This window comes from Populus alba, chromosome 16 (assembly GCF_005239225.2).
Source record: "Populus alba chromosome 16, ASM523922v2, whole genome shotgun sequence".
Classification (NCBI taxonomy): Eukaryota; Viridiplantae; Streptophyta; class Magnoliopsida; order Malpighiales; family Salicaceae; genus Populus; species Populus alba.
The window spans coordinates 14,907,083-14,926,262 of NC_133299.1; the positions used below are offsets into that span (position 1 = coordinate 14,907,083).

At 31.5% G+C, this 19,180-nt stretch overlaps 1 protein-coding gene across 1 annotated transcript; it reads right to left on the reverse strand.

The window, feature by feature from the left end:
* Positions 1-2,580: 2,580 nt before the first annotated feature.
* LOC118048763 (ammonium transporter 2-like) lies at positions 2,581-5,269 on the reverse strand. Its single transcript, XM_035058573.2, has 4 exons — positions 4,535-5,269; positions 4,145-4,430; positions 3,961-4,064; positions 2,581-3,168 (listed from the first exon to the last, which is right to left on the reverse strand). The coding sequence occupies exons 1-4, from the start codon at positions 5,168-5,170 to the stop codon at positions 2,749-2,751; spliced, it is 1,446 nt and encodes a 481-aa protein (XP_034914464.1). The 5' UTR covers positions 5,171-5,269; the 3' UTR covers positions 2,581-2,748.
* Between the last annotated feature and the right edge of the window lie 13,911 nt (positions 5,270-19,180).

Genomic DNA, 19,180 nt, shown 5'->3' on the forward strand with positions numbered 1-19,180 from the left:
TTTCATGCCAAACTAGATGGGAGGTGACTTAGTCGACTCCGTGAAACCCATGACTTGATCGATTAAGTTAAACTTCGAGACACCTATTACTACAAGTTGACTATCCTCACACGAATACTAATAAATTCGACAATCCTTTCAATGATTAACAATCCTTTCGATTATTAACAATCCAATAATTCCTTCATTAATGTTGAAAAATCCGACAATCTTTTTGATTGTCAACAATTTAGTTATCCCCTCATGGATGCTAATAAATTCGACAATCCTTCCTATTGTTATCAATCTGACAATCTCTCCATGAATGCCAATAAATTCGACAATCCTTCTGATTGTCAACAATTTAGCTATCATTTCATGGATGCCAATAAATCCACCAAACTTTTCTAATTATCAATAATTCATATCATTATCATCTATTTTATTCCTTCTTTCACAATAATGATAGCACATCCAATAACCAAAAATATTAAACTTAAGCATTAAAATAATTTTAAAATTTAAGTGTAGTAAAGAACACCTCCCTACTACTCAAGAGGATCTTGCTTTACCTGCCTGAGATCCTACTCCCAAGATCTCCCTTGAATTAACAGGATTTCACTACATTAATTTATATCCATAATATCTAAGGTGCTTAAATTCTAATCATACATAATTTCTTTATCCTCACCCAACATATCAAAAATCCCATTTAAATTCATCTCCAATCACTTTATCAAACACCTAGAGGGCACTACAAAATAATTATCCTTTCACATAAATTTTAACTATACCTAAACTTTTTCAACATCAAAACATAACTCAAGCATAATATAAACAATTCTCAAGTATTCATATCATCAATACTACATCTATTAACATAAGAAAATCAACCTTCCAAACCTTCCTCAGTTTCCCTTTAATAACCGGCTCTAACCCATGGAAGAACACTCGATTTTCTTTTTCAATTGCTCATCAATCCAAAACATTATCATCCTATTCCATCCCAATCACAACTATATAACACAATCTCACCTTTTTCCAAATTTTCATTTAATAATCTTAACTCAAATTCATGGAATCAAGCATCAATTCCATTCATATTCATTTAAGCTTGTATAATCAAGTCTAGAACTCCTTACCTGGTGATAAAATGAGCTTCAAATATAACCAATCTAGATTTTGTGTTAGATCATAATTTTGTACAGAATCCGATTTCATACTCTCTCTCAAATATTCTAGTGTTTAACTTAGCTTTTCTCTCTTTTTTCTTCATTTTCCCCTTTTCCAGTAGCCCATGCCAAAAGATAAAGAGGAAGGGGGGGATGGGTTTTTGGCTAAAGTCTTTTTCATTCCTTTACTTTGCACATGTTTTATTTTCCTGTATTTCAGTCTAACTTTCGACATTTTTGTAAGGCCTTGCCAAACTCTAATTGCCTTAAAATTATAACATGAGCTATAACAATATGTTAGGAGGCTCCGCATAAAAGTTCAGCCTGATCCAATAGCCAGATCGAGAATTATACTTGATATCATTAAACTAAACAATATTGGAATTACAGTCTGAATCTGATTCCAAGCCTAACTTCCAACATGCCGTTCTCTCTCGTCCAGATGAATTAATAGCCAAAATTCTAGTATGATAGATTTGACCATTTTAATCTGAACCTCTAAACTTAGCCCATTAACTTTTTTTTTTTTTTTTATCCTCTTCAATTTTAACCTTATATTAGGCCCAATTGGTGGTGCAGACGAGATCATTTCATTTTTTTTCATCATTTATTTAATTTACAGACTTATTATCGTTTCATGGTAACACTATCGATTTTTTATCGCGGTTTGCATCAACACTTTTTCATGCAGTTCTCTTTTTAACTTTTATTCCCTATTTTCCTTATCATTTCTTGAAATTATTTTATTATTTTCTAGATACATTTATTTTAATTTCACCCATCTAACATCAACCCCTAAGTTAAATATTCATTTCAATCCCTAGAAATATTTTTCCTCATTAATTTTGTAAATTTTTCCCCAGGGTTTGTAGGAAAACCATTTCCTTTAAATAGAAAAAAAACTAGAAAAACTTCATAAGACAAAATACAAAAACAAAAATAAAAACAACATAAAATTAACTAAGGAAAATATCATATTTATTTCGTGGATATCTCTTTCCTGGAGGGAACCTACTCATGCCCTCCCACACAAAGAAATCCTATTCCATGGCCTCTTCCAACCATGGTTGCTTAGCAACACTCAACAAACAAATAATGATAGGGATTATTAGACTATTATACCAACTAACATAGATGGAAACACACAAAAAAAGATAATAAATTAGAAAAAAAAATTGAAACTGAATAGCGTTGTCATATAAAACTCTAATTTGCATTTTTTTTACTGAATAAATAACTCTAATTAGTCCACTTCTCTAAAAGGTTTTATAACTTCTTAAAATAAGCTAAAAAGCCAACCTAAACAAACTAGAAAGTCTAAAAAATAAAGTAAAATCAATAAAAGTCCTAAACAAACTAGAAAAAAAAAATAAAATTATTAATTTTATAAACTAAATACTAATAAATCTCTCTCTGAAAATCATCCCAGTTCATCTGTTATTGTCCTCCTATTCACATTAATTAAGCTGTTATGCAACTCTAGAAATAGGCAACACAATTTAGAAACATCAAAATTCTACTTACAAATCAAACTATGGACTAATATATACAAAGAAATCAAATGCTCCAAGTGTGCTGGTGTATGCAGGCATCTAGCTTACAAATTTATGGTTACACCTCTTGCACCATTGACATACGGAGACTCTGTTGTTTCCGTAATCCTGCCGTGCTTAGACGGATCATATTTTTCACCATCACCCCATAAAGCATAAGCTTCCTCTCCATGAACTGCATCATCTCCGATTGCAAGTTGCTCCTCCGGCATTCTCAATGGTATAAACAACCTTATAAACAGAAGGATTAGCGTTGTTGACACTATGTTCCAACCTATAACAAAAAGGGCTGCAACCATTTGCTTCAAGAATTGCATCCCGCCATTTCCACCATAAAATGCACCTCTTGTATTCACTGACAGTATAAGGTCACAGAGTTCTGGCTCTGCTAAAAGACCAGTTAGAAGTCCACCCAAGAGCCCAGCTACTGCATGCGTGTGAAAGACACCTAGGGTATCATCCACCTGTAAAATTTACCACACAATTGAAAAAAGTTTATTTGTGGACTTTGTTATATACTAATCGGTAAATAGTCCATGATTATCCTTGTTACGTTAACAATCAAACATAAAAAACAGGACTCTGATAACGTTGTCTGCTTGTTTTTCAATTATAGTTGTATTCAAAGTTATGTTCTCATCTTTGACTGTAATTAATGTTTTTCATTATGCTGCAGGACTCTGCCTGATAAGGCAGATTGTTCAGGATGAATAATAAGATCCAAAATAGGTGGATGGGAAATCAATCGAATACTTGAAAGGATGACACAGTGTTGTTATAGTCATTCATCACTTAATTTCAAGGTTTACAGATATGTTTTGATGGTGAAATCATAAGAATGATAAATGGAATTATATAGGCAAAGAACAAGGATAGAAGAAGTATTAAATGAAGACTTGGGAATGAAAATGCTGCAAGTTTTAAGAGAATATTTTGGCCCAAGATGAGGACTTGGTCATGAAGTCATCATCCACCCATACCAGAGTTGAAGAATCATCATCTCCATTTAAGTTTGTTAATCCATTTAGGAAAAAATCATGAAAAAGTTGAATGGCCATACTCTTGAGTTCTGTTGGGGAACTACCTAGCATATCTTACCTGCAATTTCCCCCTCTTTCCTCAAGTCTCATCCTAGTTAGGGCAAAACCCCAAGATTCTCGTTAGATTGGAGGTGGGAAAAGATGTAAGAATAGTTTGGAATTTTGTTAGACTCGTGCATTTCTAGGAGAAGCAACAAAATTGGAAAGTGACGATACCTTTTGAAGCGGGGCAAATTTCTTGTGCAGTATCATCATAGACACCCATGGAATGCTACCAGAAAGTATTCCCATCACTATAGCCGCCCAAGATTGAACCAGTCCTGGATTAACACCATTCATAGATTTAATAACTAAAGTAATGCTAGCATCGCTGTGATACAGACCCAAAAAAAGCACCAACCTGCTCCAGGAGTGATGCAAACTAGTCCTGTCATCATGCCCTGGACAGCTCCTATCACCGACGGCTTACCAAAGTAGACAGCATCCAGAGATGTCCATACAAGCAGACTTGTTGCTGCACATACATTAGTGTTCAACATCGCCATCGAAGCATCTAGATTTGCTGCATAGGGTGCACCGCCATTGAATCCTGACCAGCCCATCCACAATAGGCCAGCACCCGCAAGCATCAGCAACACATTATTAGGGGGAAATCTCTCCCTGTCACTTTTTAGCCTCGGTCCGACCTGTGTCACTTTCAACAGGTTAGCATCATGGCTGCAAGAGTGAAATATAGAGTCTACAAAACTCCAATTTTTTTTTATTTAGTAAAGGGAATGATTTAAAATACCCAATAAGCTGCTGTCAACCCTGCAATTCCAGAGGAGAGGTGAATAACATAGCCGCCGGAGTAATCAATGGCACCCCAATGATAAAGAAATCCACCGCCCCATAGACTAAAAGCACCAACAGTGTAGGAGAATATGAGCCATAGAGGGACAAAAGCCATCCAAGCTTTAATATTCATACGGCCGAGAACAGAACCAGCAAGCAAAATTAGGGTAATTGCAGCAAAAGTAAATTGGAAGTAGACAAGTGTGGCCATTGGATACAAAGGCTCAACAGTTTCCCTTGTTCCATCTTCATGTGTATGCGTACTTTCAGGGATCCTGGCTTGGGCTATTAGATACTTTTGGCCTAAAGCCGGAGCACCCTTGCCCCAGAACGGGAGGAGTTCATCGCCGAAGGCCATTCGGAAGCATAAAAGCACCCAGCAAATGAGGACAGCAGCGAAGGCGTAGAGGGCCATGAAGGCAGAGTTTACAGCCCATTTCTTCTTGACTATGCTTGCATAGAGTATGACAAGCCCTGGCATGCTCTGGGTGGCGACCAGAATTGAAGCTATCATTTGCCATGCATTGTCTCCTTTGTTTAGCCATAAAGGAGCTGCTGGTGAAACTTGTCCATACGCGGAGGCCTGATCCATTGCTGCAGCAAAAAGCCCTCAATTCTCTGTGATATATATTTTTGGAGTCTCTTCGTGTTTCTTAATTTCTCTGATACTTTTATAAGGTTAGGTCAAGCAATGTGAAGTCATGTTTCATTATCATAGCAGCATCTCTACTTTTACTCAAATCAAATGGCATTTAGCTGATTTCCTCTTGTTTACGAGATGCATTCACACATGGTTATTTAGTAACATGATAGCTCCCAATTTTAAAAAGACAAGTTAATATAAGATGTGACCTGCATAAATAAAATAATAAGCTATTAAATGTTTGAATAAAATATTCATTCTGAAACTTTAATGGTCAACTTTGAGAAATAATTTTCTATTTAATAATGATTTTTGTATATGAATATTTATAAAAAGAATATTATTGTTTGTACGTATTCTTATAATTGATGATGGATTTTTTTAAAAAAACCTACCTAGAAATTTCAAAAAACTACTACTGCACGCACGTAAAATGCTTTGGTGTGGTCCAAACCTAGGCCATGACGCTTCCAGTTGATAATAATAATAATAATAATAATGTTATAGCCACCATATTTCTATGAGTCCACGAGGAGCTATTCAAATACAAAACTATTACTGCATAACTGAGAAGTCGAATCCAGGTGATTAAGTCGAGGGATTAAAGTGTTGATCCAAAATTAATTATAAGTTCTCCAATAATAGATAGTATTTGTATAGGAATGGAGACTTTATAATAATGAGCATTTTAGTCTATTTCTAATATATAATAGTTATTGTTTATATGTTCTTAAGCATGATTAAGATAAAAGTTAAGAACATGATATATTTATGACTGTGTTAGAATATTTATGTTTAAGTAATATGTCTATAATTTGAAAATTATATTATATATGATTAGTTGTTAATCGCCTAAGAAGTCAAATCATTAAGACAAATGAGTTTTAAATTGTACAATGTTCTTTCTTTTCAATCACCCATAAATTTTGATGTTTATAAATGTCATGATAATTATTTATTTATGAGTAAATTAAAGTTAATTATTATAAGATATCATAGAATCACTAAAAGGTTGATTAGTTGTTTTTATGATTAAAAATATAATTGTTGGTAATCAATATATATATAAAATTTTTTCTGAATCTATATACTGTATTTAGGTTTTGGCTCAAAACATTAATCTATGTACTATATCTTTGCAACATCTATATATATTTCCCTTCATTTACATGCTTCATCTGTTCCAATGTTTAATAAGCTTAATTTCTGAATTGCTGTGAACAAATCCAATTTTACCTGTGTTTTGGATCTTGACTTGACACTTTAAGTTGAGAAACCCACTGTTATTATTAACACTAGCAACACCAAAGAAAAATCTTCCCATAAAGCTTGGAAAAGATCAAATAGACTGAGCCTAATGTTTATACGAAAGAATATAACTAATAATATTAAGTCTGCTCTTCCTAAAACTGAAAGTGTTAAGGAATTTATGACATTTGTGAAAGAGCGTTCCTAAACTGATGGTAAGTCACTTGCTATGACATTAATGAGTAATTTAATCACCATAAAGTCTGATGGTTCTCATACCATGCACGAGTATATTATTAAAATGACAAATATTGCAACAAGACTTGAGTCATTGAGAATGAATGTGGATGAGAATTTTCTTATGTAATTTATTACTAACTCGTTACTTCTTGGTTAAGGTCCTTTTCAAATGAACTATAATACCATAAAGGACAAATGAAATGTGCATGAATTACACAACATGCTTGTTCAAGAGGAAACGAGACTTAAGAATCAAGGACCCCATTCTATTCATTTTGTTAGCATTTAAGGAGCAGGAAAGAAAGTTGGTAAGCAACATTGAAAGCAAAAATATAGACCACTTAAGATAAATGAATCTCTCTCCAAGTTTGTAAAAAGGAACATAAAAAAGATAAGTGTCACTTTTATGGAAAACCCGAACACTTTCAGAAAGATTGCTTGAAACGTAAGGCATGGTTTAGAAAAAAAAGGTAAGCCTAGTGCTTTTATAAGTTTCAAATCAAATTTAATTGAGGTTCCTTATGATACTTAGTGGATTGATTTAAGATTTACAACTCATGTTTCTAAAATGATGCTGGGATTTCTTTCAATCCAAACCACAAAACTAAATGAAGAGTTTATCTATGGGAAATAGAGTCGGAGTTCCAGTTGAAGCTATTGGGACTTATCGTTTAGTTCTAGACACATGATATCATTTGGACTTGTTTCAAATTCTTTATGTATCTTTATTTTCTTAAAATGTAGTTTCTTTATCCAAAATTGATAAAGCTGGATATTGTTTTAGATCTAAGAATGGATGTTTTAGTTTGTTTAAACATAACAGTCTTATTGGTTCTGGTATTATTTTAGAAACCGGATTCAAGAACAACTAGTGGTTTCTTCATTGGTTACCTATAAAAAATTAAAGGGTATAAATATTATTTTCCTAACCATAACATAAGAATTGTTAAAATTGGAAATGCTAAGTTCATTAAAAATGATGAATTTAGTGGGAGTGAAACACCATAGAATATTGAAATTCAAGAAGTTAAAGTACAAATCCCTTTATCCTTTACATCATCTAAAGTTGTTGTTCCTCAAATTGTTGAACATTTCAACAATTATCAAGAACAATAAATTAATGATTATACACCCCCATCATGAAGACATTGTTGATGAACCTATAATAGACGAACCACAAGAAATAACATTAATAGGGTCTTAAAGACAAAAAAAAAAAAAAGGTCTGCTATTTAAAATGATTATGTGGTATATTGAAAAGAGTCAGAATTTGACTAAGAAATCGGTGATGATCCAGTCTCATTTTCATATGCTATTTTTATTGATAATTCTAAGAAATGGATTGATGCCATTAAAGATGAATTAAAATCTATGGAACAAAATAAAGTTTGGGACTTTGTTAAAATACCTAAAGGTTGTAATAGAGTTAGATGTAAATGAGTCTTTAAGATCAAACAAGTCTCAAATGACAATGTTGAAAGATATAAAGACATACTTGTTACCAAAGGTTTTACTAAAAAAAGATGACATTGATTACAAAAAATATTTTTCACTAGTCTCTAGGAAAGACTGACTTAGAATTATTATGGCTTTAATAGCTCATTATGACTTATAGTTGCATCAAATGGATGTAAGGACAACCTTTTTAAAAGGAGATTTAAAAGAAGAAGTCTATATGGATCAACCTAAGGGATTCTCAATTGAAAAGAAAGAGAGCACATGATGTGCAAGCTTAAGAAATCAATATATAGACTTAAACAAGCTTTTATACAATATTATCTCAAGTTTAATGATACCATTACTTCCTTTGAATTTAAGGAAAACATTGTTAATCAGTGTATATATATGAAGGTTAGTGTGAGCAGGTTCATATTTCTGATTATGTATGTTGATGATATTTTGCTTGCAACTAATGATCATGGTTTATTACATGAGACTAAGAAAATTCTCTCTAATACCTTGGAGATGAAAGACATGAGTGGGATAGCTTATGTGATTGTGATTGAAATATTCTAGGATAGATGATAAAGATGGTTAAGGTTGTCTTAAAAGGCCTAAGGAATGAATTGAAACATAAATAAATAGAAGGAATTCCATATGCATTAATTGTTGGGAGCTTGATGCATGCTCAAACTTGTATTAGGCCAAACATCAATTTTGCTGTTGAAATGTTAAGCTTGTACCAAATTAATCCATGTTTAAATCATTGGAAGGCCGCAAAGAAAATATTGAGATCTTGTAAGGAATGAAATACTATATGCTCACTTATAAAAAAAATTTCATCATCTTAAGATGACTGGATATTTAGATTCAGATTTTGTTGGATGTGTGGATATAAGAAAATCCATATTTGGTTATTTGCTCATTTTAGCTAGAGGAGCAATTTCATGGAAGAGTGCAAAACAATCTATTATTGATGCATATATACAATAGAAAAGCTAAATTTATGGCATGCTTTAAGGCATAATTAATGCAAATTAGCTGTAGAACATAAAGTAGTAAAAAATATCACCAAGTCACTAAAAAATTTATGGAGATAACTTTGCAACTGTATTCTTTTCTAATAATGATATGTATTCAAGAGGTGTAAACATATGGAATTACAATACTTTTATCATTAAAGAAAAAGTTCAGAAACAAAGAGTGTCAACTAAATACATTAGCACCAATCTTATGATTGTTAATCCATTAACAAAAGGATTGTCACCCAACATTTTTAGCAATCTTGTAGAAAGGATAGTATCATAGCATATAATTGTTGATATTATGTCATGACTTTATGATGATTATATATTTGACATCATGAGTTTATTTATAAAGATGTTTATGATATTTCTTGTTTTTTATTTGGTATACATTATTTAATTATAATAATGAAAACAAGAATTGTCTTTGATAAAGACATTATTGTTGGATCAATAATGTGCTTTTCATTTACATATCATGTTAGGTAAAGACTAATATTGTAGTACATGGAAAGAACTATGCCAAATGGATGATGTACAACCACCATGACTATTATTAGTTCTTAGTTGATTATGATATATGGTGAGACCAATGTATGTAAAGTTTTAGCATTACTCTATGTGTATGATGTTAGTATATTTATTAAATTATGAAGAAAGATAATGTTATGTAAGCTAAATGAAAGAATGTAGCATGTGGCCCACATAAATAAATTAATGAGTTCTTAAATGGTTTAATAGAATATTAATGCTGAAACCTATTGATCAACTTTGAAAAGTGGTATTCTATTTAATAACTACATACTTGATATAGATGTATAAAATAAAAAGTCACTTTAGAAAACTAGTCCTCTCTACCCATAACAATACGTTTTATTTCATCAAAACTTCCATAAAGAATTTCAAAGGGGTTAGAAGAGAAACACAAATTTTTTTTTTTTTTTATTATGAATGTGAGAAACATAAATTTCTAAGATCATAAGTATTATGATTTTATTTTAGTATTCATATTTACAATCAGATAATTGCTAACAGTTAGTTGAAGATAAAATATTATAAAACTCTTTATTTGGCATAATTCTTTGTTACGTTTTCTTGTAGTTTCTGTCTGTACACACACGCACACATGAATTTAGAATATTATGCCATTAATAGACAGTCATCCCACCTTGAAAGGTGCTGTGAACTTGCCGTGCCTGGTCGGTCAAGATGTGGAACACATGGAATACTTTGTAATATACAGGCAAAAACAGCAGATGAAAGATTGACTGACCGACACAGATGTTGTTTTGTCAAAAAGGGAATTGTGTGTCTCTATTCGATTCATACACTCGAGGAAAATTCTTGCCTTGATTATATTTGATGATTATCTCTGATTATTTCATCAAGGTAATTATCTACAAGTACAAAGCTTGCTTAATTAAGGTTAATTCCTTAATTAGGTTGAGCTGAGACTTGTGGCTTCTAGCCCCTTGAGAAAATGGGATGAAATTTCTTTAAAATTGACCAATTCAAGAAATAGAAAAATGGGATTTATCCGTACACGTGGGTGGATAAAGTTTTGTTTGAAAAAACACGACTTAATCATAAACTTAGTCCATGTAGTTTATCAAAATCAATTAATTAATCCTCATAGATTTGGAAATCAAATATTTAATCTTTTAAATCCATTCATAGATTAACTCTTAAATTAATTTATTTTTTCTAAAAATAGAACAAGGAAACAAGTAATTAAGTGGACAACATGGAAAGATTAAGTACAACCAACACTAATCAGGAGATTATTTAATTGATCTTTAATACTGCAAGTAAACTTGCAATTAATTTGAAAAAAAACAACAACTTGACTTTTCAAGGTGAGATGGATTTAAAGACCTGGCCTAGACGGGAATCGGAAGGACAACTTTTGATTTTAGACTAGAAATTAAAATCATGTCTATGTCCAAGTCTTTTGCTTTTGCGTACAAACTATAAAGAGCAATTAATGAGGAAGATTCTTGCTGGTCAGTGATGGAGATGCTGGGAACCTGGATGGAAGGAAGGTTGCAATTAGATATATAGCAAGACAAATACAACGACTATGTAACTAATCAAATTACTTTGACTAAGACATGGTCTTAATTAGCTTTCGTTTTACACATTTCCCTTATTTGTTACAAAATTCTATTAAAAATAAATAATAATTTAATGACTAAGACATGGTCTTAATATTTTTTAATACTCACATCAATGAATATTTAACTACAAATACTTCCAACCCTGACATTAATGAATATTACATGATTAAAAATAAAAAGTGAAATTTTTCTTAAAGAATAGATGCAGGTCAAGTAATCCATAAATTATAGATTTTGATTAAATAAATATGATTTTAATCAATCATATTTATAATTTCTCTATAAAATCAGAAGTTAATAACTTGGATTGAAATTTGCAGAAGTCATATATATGCCAAACTTGTTAACACAACAAACAGAAACTAAATCTATTCCATTTGCTTAATATAAATAACAATAAATTCTATTATTTTGTGTTATCTAATCCTTGTGACTGCATGAACTCTTTAACTTGTAATTACCGCATGCAGAAATGTGGTTATCGTCAGGCAATACTATTATTGTTCAAGGCCTTTTGTAATTGTTGAAAATCTCGGAGACGATGCTCGAAACATGGAGACCTCTGGTAGATGACAGAGGCTGCTTCGACAAGAATGCTTGCTGTTAAACCCCATATGAGAAAAACTCCTTTCTCGGATTCAAAATCGAAAGAGATGGAGAGAATAGTTCCAACCCATCCATTCCTTCTCTTCCCATCGATGATTTTCTTCCTATATGGAAAAACAGAAAGTGTTGAGCACCATGAAGCACAGCTAATATGCTCATTTTTATCAAATTAAAATGAAGATGTTTCAGAGAAGTTCTCCAATTCACTCCAGAAAACTATCAAATACAAACATAAAAAATTATTGATAAATTACAATGATATTTACTGATAAAAAATCACTTTGATATTTTTGTTGGTGAATACATATGGAATTATTGGTGGAATTCAAAGAGTAAGAAAAAATTGAACAAATATTCTCTCGTTAATTCCGTCAGCATATCTAACGTGTCAATATTTCAGATGGAATTACCGATGATAATTAGCATGTCTATACTGTATGTATGGAAAATAACAAGGTCTTCATCTTAACAAATGATGATAACACATCTTTATATATATATATTGCTACTAGAGATTCTTACCAACTAATCGTAAATATAGAAAAAATACAAAGAATTTCTTTATTGGTAGAGTTGAAAGGGATATTGTTACACTATCGGTACCGTCAGGTGAAGAATTATATGATGTCGTATCATAATATAAGAGCATTGTGTTTGATTTTCAATTTAGAAAGTAGAAATTTCATAATTTTGATGTGACACACAATTGTGTAAAACAAAGTATTTTTGGGAGCTTTCTTATTCTAATACTTTGATGGGAAAGAGAAGATATTTTAGCATGGTGATGGACCAGAAAAAGAAGACAAAGAACAACATAACGTCTATAATGAATATATCTTTTTTTTTTTTTTGTCACCATAAGAATATTGAGTTGTTTTATGATGAGTCAAGAGTTTCAAAGTTCAAAACCAATTTGTTTTAGACAAGAATGCTCAGTTACTTGTCTATTAATGACTTAAGATTTTCTTGATGAATATGCTTCAAACATATCTAGATTGATGAATTTGAAGAATGACAACGTGTATGAAAAGAAGAGTCATGATTGCTATGTGTCGATGTTAACACCCATTCTAAGTTTTAAAATAGATATGACATACACTCATAAAAAATTAATCACTTTTTTTAGAGATATATGCTATAACAAGTTGCATACCAAACACATGGAGAAGCTTAAAATAAATATTTTTCAAACAATCTATATACTTGAGATGGTATTCCCCCATTATTTTTTGACTCAATTGAGCATTTACTCGTATATTTATTGTTTGAGTAAAAAATTAGAGTTTCTATTCATGTATCCATTCAAGAGGTTAGAAATTACATATATTTCCTAAGTAAATTTCTATAGTTTTTTTTTCTTAAAAAAAATAAAACATTCATTTATTCAATTTCTATTTAATTCCATGCAAATACTTGTTCAACCTTAAAAAAAATTAATATTTATCTTATACTATTTTAAGCCTTACTTGAGAAAAAGAATCAATTGTGTTCTAAGCTAAGATGATGGTGGGAAAATGCCTTCAATGTGAGAATTTGTCAAATATTTTTTCTATTCTAGACAACTTTTATCCAAAAAAGCAGTGAGGGGAAGATACTTGATATAAATTAAATTCAAACACGCACACAATTATATACAATTTAATTACGATGAATTAAGATCTTTTATTCAATAAGTACAATATTAACATGCTGTTATTTTTTTAAAAAATTTCTCTTATACTCTTATATAAATTGATAGATTGAATAATTTCTTGTAGGTAATATCGTCAATTTTTACTATCCCAAAATTCACATATGAATGAATCTCAAATTTTTCAATTACAAGATGATTAATTTACCACGTGGTTTAAAACCCATCTTAACAATACTTAATAATTCTTAACTTCCATAATACGCAATTTTATTACCTTTCTCTTTAACTATTAATGGTTGTAATCATGTACTAGGATTATCAAATAAAATGTAATGCTTGTGGTAGTTTGAATTTACTATGTTTGGGTTTTAAAAGAAAGCTCAAGTATTATAATAAGTATTTTTCAATGAATATGTCTTTCATACTTGTCATAATCTAAATTCTGAAACCTCATTTTTTGTATATATTTTGAAAAAAATTAGAAAAATCCAAAAAATATCTTTTCAATAAATTTAGTTATTTCATTATTTTCATCAATTTTAGGTGTTAAAAATAATCATACAAAAATACAAAAATAAATAATAAAAAAAATATAACCAATGTTGAAATTGGATTAGTAATTGAGTATCACAAGCAAAAATTGAATTTGAGAATTTTTGGGACACAATCGAGATTTCAATTGAAAAGAAAATTTTAGAAAAAAGGCTTAATTTGGTTAATATTTAAAGAAATTTGAAGTTCAAGGATGATTTTGAAACAAATAGCCAAATTAGAAATCAATGGAGGGTTTAATTGAAAAAGTAATTTGAAATCAAGAGTCAATTTGGTTTAAAAATGAAGAATGAAAGAACAAAGGATGTATTTGCAACAAATAGTTAAATTTGGATGAATAAATTGATTCCATCACGGGCACAATATATATATATATATATATATATATGAATTAGGAATTTTTTGAAAAACAAAGAATAAATTGAAATTGAAAAAATCAATTAATTCAATTTATGATTTAAATTGAAAGAAATCTCAAGATTAAATATTTTAATTGAATGAATTTGAAAAACTAAAAAGACAAGGATTGTAATGAAAATGATAAAATATTACTCGGACCACTTGAATTTTTATTTAATTTAATTTCAGTCCGGTTTGTTTTCATTCCAATTAATTCAGTTCAATTAATTCCATTTCAGTTCAATTGAATTGAATTAAATTCATACCAACCCATTTATTTCATTTCAATTGATTGAGTCCAAATTAATTCAATTTAGTCCAGATTCTGAAACTTAGCTATTAAACTAGATTTTAAATCTCCCAATTTCATCTATCAAATCCCATAATTCTAGCCCAAAATCTTCAATCAAGCCTAGCCTTTGATGGGCTTCAAAAGCCTAGCCTTTGATCCTTTAACCCGAAATCAAACCCTAAATTATTCCCACAAGCCTAGCCTTTGATGGGCTTCAAAAGCCTGCAACAAGAGAGAACTAGGGAGGAACTAGAGGAGAGGAACAAAAAAACCAGAGGGAGCCTCTGTTTCATGGATCAAAGAATGCTGAAGAGGAGGCATAAACCCTTACTGCCCTCCTTCAACACCACCATCTTCATCACACTCCCGACAGCCGCTCTTCCAGTAATAGCCTCCATTAAAAGAAAACAAGAAAACTAAACCCGATCAACCCAAATCTCAGCCATAAGAAAATAATAATTCAGACTATTAGCCGCTCGTTCTCCCTCTCTCACAGACAGTGTTCATACCCCCAAAATCATAAAGTCAAGTTATTGTTTATCTTCCTCCTCCGCCGTTGCTCCTTTTTTATCCCAGTTTAGCCACCACCATGTCCAACAGTCTCACCATTACAAACCCACAGTAAAAAACATACACCCATCAACACTTAAAATGTCCACCATCCCTAAACCAAAAAACCAAGCACCTCCATCTTGAGCTATACCAGCTCTTTTACTCGAGACCACTCACCACAGCCACCGAGACTTCCACATTTGTCACCCCCTCTTCAACTGATGAACGACATCCCTGTTTTAATTGTATTGTTTGTTTTAACTTTTTTTTTTTTAAATAATTACATATAATATGTACAGAATTATTGATGGAATTTCACATACCAATGAAATTATCAACAAAATTATCAATGGAATTAATTTCTTGAAAAGTTTCAAAGCACTGGAAAAAAATTATATCAGCTGTTGGTTTATTCCATCAATAATATACTATAATCAGTAATGAATTTATCGATAAAATTATTGTTAATACTTTTTTTGGTTTAGCATATTAATTCAATCTATCAATGATTATATTCCTAATATAAAATAAATCACCAACGATATAATTTTCAAAAATGGTTTCATTGTTTGTTAGTAATTGTAATTATGATGAAATCAGACTTTAAACAACGATGAAATATTTCTTGTTTCTCCTACGTTTTGCTACTTTCTAGTAGTAATTGTAATTATGTGCTGCATGAAAAACATGGGTTCGATCAGGATCATCAGATGGTTTGAGTCATATAATTAAATTTCCAAGAGGAAATTAAACATTACTATATATATACCTGGGAAATAAAGGGCTCTAAGTTTGCAACAACTTGAACAAGATGAGGATCCAAACCTATCTCTTCCATGGCTTCCCTTAATGCAGTTGCAGAGTCATCTGCATCTCCTTCTTCCATCTTCCCACCCGGCAATGCTACATCTCCTGCTTCTTGCAAATAATAATAATAATAATTTAGGAGTCCCTTAATTACTTTTTGACCAAAAATCAATTTTAGAAAATGTTCTAGTGTTACAAACTGATAACTGTGTGAAATTGCTCAGCTAAGAATTCTATCAGAATGCTGAATGTTTTACCACTTGTGTCATTTTCTAGTTTGTTAATGTTTAGCTCTTTTGTACTCTACTTCTGTTCTACTAATAATCTGATTCATAAAAGAATAATTTTTCTTTTGCCAGAAACGTATTTAGTGAGATAGGGAAGTAAGCAAAAATTAAATCATTGTAACTAAAAATAAAATTACTTTGTAGTGTAATTTGTGGAATTTTGTTTTTTTTTATAAAAATCTGATCATTGTGGGTATAATAATAAATACTCGGGACCACACTACTAAATGCCACGATAGATACACATTATAATACTATTTCATAATTGTCATCATTATATATTTTAACATCATTTGTCTTAATTTTTGTGGCAATTGTGATATATTTTTCCCAATAATTAGATATAAATTTAACATTTGAAGTTATATCATAATTCCAACCAAAACTAATATAATGCACTTCAAAGTTAAATAAATGCAGCTAAACATGTATAATAAAATAAATTACTTGAAATACTACAATAACATGTATTTCTAATTAATGTTGATATAATTATCGAAGAATAATTGTCACTAGATTCTATCTTGTAGAAGTGTGTGTAGGAAGCTAAATGAAGTGAGATTTCAACTGAAGAGAACTAATCCACTCAAGAACCAATTTCATGTAGCAGTACTTGTAAACCTAAGTCAATTATAATTTTTTTTTCATTAATTACCATATCTATTTAAGCATTTTTTTCTCCCGGGAATTCTTGTTGGAAAATCATTTGTGTTGGAGAAAATCAGTCACCATATATGGGGTTTGATCAATTTAGATTTTTAATCGGAAGGGTCCTCCCCTGCAGCTGGAGTTTTGCGCACCACCTAGCCAGGGAATACATATGCTTAGATGGGCCAGAAACTGGAAGAAGGATGTTGCTCACCCAATCATGGGAAGCTCCCATGCTGTTGTAGCATAGGATGCTTGCATTGGTCAAGAACAGAATCTTTAACATTGTGGAAGAGTCTCAGATCAAGGCCAAATAAACGAAGACATGTGGAGTCAACGATGATGTGGGCTCTAGTAACTATGTTTTCCCGATGCACCGGAGATGCTAGGGTTTGCATGTGGAAAAATTTGCACATGAAACAGAGATGTAATTGTCATTGGTGAGGGGTTAGCAGGTCGCGAGGCCCGTTTCTCCATGTTCGTATCATTTCAAGGGATCCAGCTTTCGACTAGCTGGTGGCAGGGCGACATGGTATGAATAAATGGATGACAAATGTTTTTTTTTGAGAGACGTTCTGTCAAGTACTTGTTCAATATTGTGGTGTATGGTTTTTTTTTATTTAAAAATATATTAAAATATTTATTTTTTGATATTGGTATATCAAAATTGTAAAAAATACTAAAAATAGTATCAATTTAATGTACTTTTTCTAAGACAAATATGTTTTTGAAAAATATTAAAATATAAAAAAAAATACCATACTCCCGAACGGGTAGTCCACCATTCGGTGTCATTCTCCATACTATGTTACAGTTTTGAAACCCTAATCTTAATGTCAATACAATAATTTTTTTTTTTTTTTTTTTTTTTTATAGTCCTATAGTTCATGTAGGCAACTTCCTTGGAAGCAATGTTATTAAAACTGGGTTGACTCACCCAACGAGTCAACTTGGTGACCGCTAATTTAGGACCTAGATGGGGCCGGGTTTCATGCCAAACTAGATGGGAGGTGACTTAGTCGACTTGATTGATTAAGTTAAACTTCGAGACACCCATTACTACAAGTTGACTATCCTTGTTGCACCCGACATTGCGGCGGCCTTAAAAATTATATCTTTGGAAAGAACAGATTTATAGCATCCTGTTCTTTAATGGGAAATGGTCTTGTTTAAGGAGTCGCCACCTAGTATTATGGTAACTAGGAACTCTAATTGGTCAACAAAGATTCCATGGTTCGGAACTGGTTATGTAAAAGGAAAGATATTATCACCCCTTAAATATTCTGCCTGAGGCAGATTGCATTGTTGGTTTTGTCTTAAATTACTAAATGTTTATTAGTTTACGCTGTGATAATTTGCTTATAATATTCCTGACTTTGGCGTCAGTGAATATTCAACCATGAATATCTCCAACTCTGGCGTTGGTAAATATTACATAGCTATAAAATAAATTTTTATTCCCTACTCTAGCGTCAGTGAATAAATAAATAAAAATAAATTTATTTTTACACATGCACATATTTTTTAGCTAAATAAAATAAAATACAACGAATAAAAATAATATAAATTTAAACTGGTATTTTTATTCCTGACTCTGGCGTCAGTGAATAAACCAATAAATTTACATTATTTTTATTCATGCATACATATTTTTTATTTTTTATTTTTCTGCCTTTTATTTTTATTTTTTTTATTTTTGGTCTGAGCCCAGCCCAGCCCAGCCCAGCATAATTTCTTTAGGGCTGGGCCCAACTCAGCCACTGGCCCAAGCCAGTGGCCTGGCTAGGCTGAGCAACACGCGTGTTGCTACACTGTGCAAGTGAATTAAAATTCACTTGCAGTGTAAATGCCAATTACTGAAACAATGCAAGAGGAAGAAGTCGCGTACCTGGCGATGGGGATGATGGCGAAGCTCTGGCTGGAACGCTGGTGGTGACTTTCGCCTCCTTGATACCTTTTCTTCTGCTTTTTCCGTTCCTGTGCCCGCGGTCTGCTTTCGTCTTCCAGCAGATTTTTGAGACGACGAAGGAACCAACAATGAAAATGTCGGTTTACTGTGGATACCGATTGTTGTTTGTGTTTCTTTGTTCTTTGCAGGGATAAAACAAAGGCA

Bases quoted from the DNA above. Each gene is read 5' to 3' on its own strand.
- LOC118048763 (XM_035058573.2), bottom strand. From the start codon at position 5,170: ATGGATCAGGCCTCCGCGTATGGACAAGTTTCACCAGCAGCTCCTTTA. The intron at 4,431-4,534 runs GTATTTTAAATC...AAAGTGACACAG, and splicing joins GGTTGACAGCAGCTTATTGG to GTCGGACCGAGGCTAAAAAG. The intron at 3,169-3,960 runs GTATCGTCACTT...TAAATTTTACAG, and splicing joins AATTTGCCCCGCTTCAAAAG to GTGGATGATACCCTAGGTGT.